At 39.0% G+C, this 7500-nt stretch overlaps 2 protein-coding genes across 2 annotated transcripts in view; both read right to left on the reverse strand.

The window, feature by feature from the left end:
* LOC119576829 overlaps positions 1–827 on the reverse strand; it is a gene marked incomplete in the record, with an annotated part of 14993 nt that extends 14166 nt beyond the window's left edge. The window contains 1 exon segment of the mRNA XM_037924477.1: positions 781–827.
* A 2133-nt stretch (positions 828–2960) lies between these two features.
* Positions 2961–7295, reverse strand: LOC119576830 (wee1-like protein kinase 2). The gene is given in 6 exon segments (XM_037924478.1): positions 2961–3893; positions 3896–4468; positions 4578–4735; positions 4996–5220; positions 5346–5615; positions 6580–7295. Coding segments are annotated over 6 exon segments (1815 nt in total). The 5' UTR covers positions 7146–7295; the 3' UTR covers positions 2961–3870.
* Between the last annotated feature and the right edge of the window lie 205 nt (positions 7296–7500).

Genomic DNA, 7500 nt, shown 5'->3' on the forward strand with positions numbered 1-7500 from the left:
AATGGCTAAATTTTCTGTTGCCTTCTTTAAATGACATAAAAGTAGTTTAGCAAACTTTTAGAAAAGTTTGTAAAATTTCCATAGCTTCCAGTTAATTTTTTTTTTACTACACTACATTCTTTTTCTGCCTACATATATACATATTTTACCTGAACTCAATTGAAAATTCCATATATCCCTTACAGTAATACATTTTAGAAGTTAACTGTAATCACAGTATTCACCTGATAAACAAATGTCACACAAATTTTAATAATACCAATATAGCTTCCAAAAAAAGCAGCTTCTCAAAATACATGTTAAATAGGCCTATCTCAATTCTCCATTGTGAATTAGCCTATATTTCAATAAAACATCCAATAAGAGTTCCCTCCTTAATATAACAATATCATGAACACTGGAATAATGACATGGAAATAACTACAACTATTCTGCTTGAAATACAAAATAATTATCGTAAAATATCCCAACTCAAGATCACTCGCCAACAGAATCTATACCGGCTTTACTACACTGTTATATTACTGATTCTCTAACATAAGGAGTAAATTTATCACCACAATAACACTTCAAACACAACAACTGCCTTATTTCACTGAGAAACTACGAACAGAAAAAAAAAAACAATGATAACGTTATCTTGAAACTACACTTGCATGGCTGTAAAATCATCCTTTCTATATACTACAAAAAAATAATAATTCCTAATCAAATCAAAGCAACATCTAAACCTAACTAGAATCTAGTCATTCCTCACCACTGATAGACTTAGCAACTCACCGAAATAACGGCATAAGTGAGACTTTACTGGAAATCGTGTTAACTCTTTCAGTGTTTTTACTCATTTGAGTTAAAGAATTCGCGAAGTGTACCACGCGGGGTTATATTTTTTTCTCTTTATTTGTTTTTTTTTTATTTTTTATTTATTATTATTGTTATTATCATTATTATTATTATTATTATTATTATTATTATTGTTGTTGTTGTTATTATTATTGTTATTATTATTATTATTATTATTATTATTATTATTATTATTATTATTATTATTATTATTATTATTATTATTATTATTATTATCATTATCATCATCATTATTTTGCTGTTATATTTTGTATCCTCTTTTTTGTTGAGGGGGATTTTATCATGTTGATTTTTTTAATTTGGTGTAGAAATCTATTTTTTACATTTGAATGTGTTTATATATTTTTCGTAACAATTGTAATGGTTATGATATTACCATTATTGCTAATGATAATGATAATGATTTAAAACTTTATGGCAATTATAATACGATGTTGATAATAATAATAATAATAATGTACATAAGAAGAAAGAAAATAATGAGCAGTAATGATGATAGTAATAACTTTAGCAGTAACAAAAATAACAAAACACGAATGCAATGAATAGTAACAGTAACGGTAATGATGATACTCATAGAATAATAATAATAATAATAATAATAATAATGGTGATGATGATAATGATGATAATAACAATTATAAGATGAATGATAATAATAGTGGTGATGATAATAATAACAATAATAATGATAATAATAATGATAATATTGTTATTATAATTAACATTATTAATTGTATGATAATAACGAAAATAATAATAATGTTTATGATTATTACTATCATTATGTAGTATATCACGATTGACGAAGTTAATTGTATGTGAGGATGAGTAAGATGAGAGAGTGAAGATGAGAGAGATGGAAGATGAAGATGAAGATGAAGATGAAGTGAAGAGATGGAGAAGGATAGAGATAGAGTAGAGATAGAGATAGAGATAGAGATAGAGATGAGATAGAGATGAGAAGAGATGATAGAGAAGGATGAGACGGAGACGGAGACGGAGACGGAGGCGGAGGCGGAGGGAAGGGAGCGGAGGGAGGCGGAGGCGGAGGCGGAGGGAGCGGAGGCGGAGGCGGAGGCGGAGGCGGAGGCGGAGGCGGAGACGGAGACGGAGACGAAAACGAAGACGGAGACGGGTACTTGTTACTGAGAGCGACGCACTCTCCAAAGATGAAGTCCCAATAACAGGGTATTTTGCTTGCCCAAAACTCCAAAACTAACCTTTCCTACTTTCATTTTTTTTCCAAGAGAGGAGGGCAGGCCCTCTGTTCGCGACATAAGATCTCTTACTATGTTGCCTCGGAACGGTTATATGCAGCGGATATTTTCACTTCACGGCAAATGTTAGGTCACACCAACTGCACGTGTGTTGTTTGACTATTTCTTATACTATATAAGATGGCAATGTTCAATTCCCTCTTTGTGCGTCGATCTCGTTAACATTAACCACGAAGACGATGACGATAATGATGATGGCACAGAAAAATACTAGACAAATCCAGTATGCAATATATTTCTATTTTATTGAAGTGATCCCAGTTTTATATGGTTAGTGATGCTTCGTATGGGTAGTTTTCCTTTGCATTTATATGTTTTGAACGTACTTTCTAGAAACGAGGATTTATAATGATAAGGCAGATATGTATTCTAAGTTTAATAATAGCAGTTATGATCATGATTATTATTATTATTGAAATTATAACAATGATTGATAACGGTAAAGATGAAGGTGAAGATGATGATGTACCAAGTTTCCCTATGCATTTACATTTGCATACTATACAGAAACAAGAAACGAGGATTCAAATGACAAGGCAGATATGCAGTTTGTGTATCTACGTGTTTTGTGCACATTGTGCTTAGCAGTATATTTCCTATCAGTACAGCACAGTATATAAATTTGTACACATGTACCAACATATTTTATCGCTTATATTGGCTACGTTCATCATAATCTCTTGTTAAGGATAAAAGTTCGAATTCCGTTTATATTCTAATGTTGTAGCATTCAGTAGTAATGTGTAACTTTTCTGTCTATTATCACTTATATTATTATATTGGAGTTCTGGTCGACAGTTTATTACAAACAAGTAATACATTCATATAAAATTTATTTATACAAAACAGTACAGAGAAGGCAAGAAATCACAGTATACGGAATGTCTTATCAGAAGACAGCCTGAAAAACCTGATGGAGGAAACTATTTGTGACATACATGGCCTACTAGTCAAACAAAAATTGTCAATTATGTTCAGTAAAAGAATTCCATATTATACATACATACTGATATGTAATGAAAACAAATTTCCATAAAACATTTGTGCTTAATAAAAAAATTAGCAATCTTTCACAGTAATAAAAGGATAAACTAGATAATATTGGGTAGGGTATAACTACTATCACAATATTAAGGCACGAGATTGTATGATTGTTACAATGCATAATAGATGTAATAATATACAGTGAACAAAGTAGGAGTACAAGCCCCCCCTCACAGTAACATTGAATTATCAAAGTCCAATAAACAAAAAGCAGAGGCATCCTAATAAAATTGGTAATCTGACATTCTGGAAGCCAATCCATAAGACCCCAATATCACTGCTCGATTATTGGGTTGGTGCGTCTGGTTTCTGAATGACTGATGGGCACATTTATCTTTTTCCAAAACTAATAAGGCATGAGATACTCACGCACAGAGACTAGATCCACTTCTTCAGAGTCTAACTCCCATTAACCTTTTCACTCGAGAGCAGAATCATGCAAACTTTTTATGTACAAATTATGTATGAAAACCAATTATTCTACAAAAATTTCTCACTAAAAAACTCACCAGTTTATAAACTCTTTTGACACCAAGAATGAGCATAGAATCTATCTTTGTCATGCATGTAAAATGACTACAATAAAATAATACGGACTGACTAATTCACAGACTAACGAGTTAGGACAAATTAAATTAGAATCTTGCAATACAATTTCCTAAAATATTCTATAATTTAGAAATTACTTGTACTCACACTTCTGTTCACTTTTTTGCCTATTAATCGTGAATTTCTAGTGGTAGGTCCTGCTCTTGGTGCAGGTAAAGAGGGAACACCTACAGCGGCAACGCCTGCTAGAACACCTGAGGCCACTGCCGCTAAATTTGAAGCTACACTAGGAGATAAACTTTGGAGGCAGTTAGCTGCTTCCTTCAGCTGACGCGAGAGAATTTCATTCTTTAATCTTTCAGCATTCAGTTCCCTTCTGAGCTCCGCCCTGGATTTGTTCGTGGGAGGGCAGAAGGAATTGTGGTGTACCAACTGTGCAGCTGAGGGGCGAGCTGCAGGGTCAGTCTGGACCATTTGTTTCAGTAGCAACTGAAGTTCCATGGAGTATCCTGGCAGAGGCTGCAGTTCTCCATTGCGGATGGCATGCCACTCATCGCCATTCAAGGGTAGTGGCTGGCCTCTTGCAGCTTCATACAACGTTAAACCTAGGGCGAAGATGTCTGCTTTTGGTAACTGTGAGAAGTCTTCCTGTAGTATTTCCCGGGGAAGATATCTGCAGTCACCCTCCTCTACTTCTGGATTTACAACCGACGTAACGTGACCAAGATCACCTAAAAGAAGAGAAACAAGTAAGAATGAGTGGCTGAAGGAAAAATGGCACACAACCAACTGCATAATTTTGACAATTACTTATTCTAATAAGCTCGTACAAACACTTACCAATTTTATACGTGACTTCCTCCTCCTCTTCTACTTGCTCCTCTTCAAAGCCATCATCTGCAGACTCCTCACCCTGTAGATTCACCTTTTGTTCTCTTGAAACAAATATATTGGCTGGCTTGATGTCCATGTGGACCAGTTGTAACGAGTGGATATATCTGGAAGAAAACAGAAACATTAATATACAAATTCATTAAAATATATATTAAACTATAAATGGAGTATTATACAGCATAGAACTAACTCAGTTGATACAAAATAACAAATCTTCTAGTGTATAAAAATATATGCATTATGAATTTACATAAACTATATGATTTTAATGCGAAACTCATTGCAACAAGAATACACGTGAAATTACATTAATTAATACAGATGTATTCTCCCTAACATTACAGGTAACCATGTAGAAACTTACTTTAAACCTTTCGCTGCATGGAGGAGGACCTGCTTTAGTGTGTGTTCACTGATTTTTCTGCCCGTTCTTCTGTTGCTTTCGATAATATCAGCTAGGGAACCACCGTTACAATATTCGTTTTGTATGATCATGTGATCATTCTCCGCCCAAGCAGAGTAATACCGGACAACATGGGGGTGTCTGCCTAAAACAGCATGTGCATATACTTCGTTTAGGGCTATTCTCCTGTAACAAAAAGAAAGACAAAATGAACAGGCATTCAAACAAAAAACAATGTCGCTCTTTACATCGCTCTTCGCATCCATATCATGAACATTAATATAACATACACAAAAACACTGAATACCTACCCATTAACTGAACCTGCCACTGGTTTTAAGGATTTCTTGATCGCGTACACACAGCCATCCAGCCGATGTCTGCATTTGTATACACTGCCGAATTCTCCCTGGCCGATAAGAGACAACTCTAAGAATTCGTGATTGTATCTGGAGACGTTGGCTTCGTGGATGGCTAATCTTTTGGTTGGTCGTCCAGTCTCATCTTCGCACTCGTCACAGGAGTCGTTGCAACAACAGTCGTCCATACTCATATCCATAGTCGTTTGGAAGCTTGTGTCACTGCAAGGGGAAAAAAATAGAACGTTAGTGGCCACGTCATGAGAATTCATAGTATGCCTATCAGGCATGCAATGTTATACATAATGCATGTATTGCATACAAATTGTACATTGTATAAATAAAATATAAAATTATATACACATATCGTAAAGTATGGATGTATGTATACACACTGTGCTTTTGAAATATTCCCTTATTGCATAAAATGTTTAAATATTCACATTCCAATCCCTAATCATCACCACCAATTACAAAAATTCCATTTAAATACGATATCAACAAAAAACAACGAAAGAAAAACAACCTCAGCATAACCCATATATATATATTTTTTTTATCTAACCAACACCATTCAAAACCATCACCCCCCCATCCTTAATTACGGCCCGGGAGGAACAGAATAAGCGTGAATCGAGCCAAATCCCCCCAGACTGGTGCGGTTTAAACCTCCCCGAGCCTCGATACTGGTCAAATCTGGCGCGCGTAGCAACAGGCCGTTTGCTCGTGCCCCCCCCCCCACCCGTGCCCTTCCTCGCCCCCCGCACTTTCAGTTCTTGTAAACAATCCATTCCCACCAGCTAGGATCGGTAGTTTAGCAAGAATTGAAATTTCATTTGTCTCTAGCAATAGACGGTTGTTTTTTGGTAGTAATTTATAGCTTATAAGCGCGGTGGCTGCGACAGCGGAGATTTGGCAACGCAGCGCACGAGCGTGGCATGTCTCCCCGTCTGCTTCAAAATACACAACCTCTACCCTGGTTTTTATTTTCCCTCTACGGTTTATTCTGGGGTTTCGGGCAATTCTAACTTATTGTATATTGACTGGTATTAACGTTGATCAATCGGGTTATTGGCGTATGGGGTTGGTTAGGTTTTAAATGAAGGCTGGATGTGAATATTTAAATTTTTAAAAAGCTTTCCCAACGTGCCCCTCAGGCCGAGAAAAAAATAAATTCGAAACTCACCTCGGCGAGCCGTCGAGCTCCCTCCGCGATCTCGTCCTCTTGCGGGAGGAGAGGAGCATCCCCGTGGGTGTGAAGGGGTTGATGTTGGCCACCTCCATCACCGCCGCCTTCGCCTCCTTCTGCGTCTGCGGCGGCGGCGGGGGCGGCGGCGGCGTGGCGGGGACGGTCCAGGCCATGGGTCTGTGTCTGGGCCTGCCCGCCGGGAAGAGCCGCAGCCGGGGGTTGGCCTTGCTGACGGAGGACTCGGCGGCGCTCTTCTGCAGGAGGGTCTTGGGCGTCGCGGGCGAGTCGAAGAGGCGCAGCGCGCGGATCTTCTTGTAGGGGGGCGAGTCCAGCACCTGCTGGGGGCCCTCGTCCTCGGGCTTGGTGTGTGTGTTCGCCGGCCTGCACTTCCTGGGGCTGAAGAGGCGCGCGGCGCGAGGGCTGGGCGCCTTGGCCGCGCCGAGGTCGTCGCCTGAGAGGTCGCCGCCGTCCTCCGCGTCGCAGCCCGAGCTCAGCGTGTGCAGCGACGTGTTCGCCTCCTCGTCGTCGCAGCTGTCGAAGTCCAGCTTCATGGCCACATCCATGTTTATCACTTTAACGAATACCACTGAGTGTTCACTAAACTACAGTCACCATGCCACAGAAGCACTAGGAGGTGGAACGCTCACGGAGTCTCTCACAGAACTGCCTACACGTTCGCTCGCGGCCACTTCATCGTCTCGACTCAAAAGGGAAGCGGGGAGGCGCAAGGCATTGTGGGAACCGCGCCTCGGCCAATCAGCTTCCGCGAGTAATACTATGGCCAATCAGCGCGCCGCTTGCTCTCGTGACGTCACAAGCGCCTGCCCAGACACTCCCGCCAATTCCCAGCTGATCCCGGTCACGTGATTGCCATACATGTGACCACGGGGGATTTTATTTCTTTATTTTACGCGTCTA

The sequence above is a fragment of the Penaeus monodon genome, chromosome 9 (assembly GCF_015228065.2).
Source record: "Penaeus monodon isolate SGIC_2016 chromosome 9, NSTDA_Pmon_1, whole genome shotgun sequence".
NCBI lineage: Eukaryota > Metazoa > Arthropoda > Malacostraca > Decapoda > Penaeidae > Penaeus > Penaeus monodon.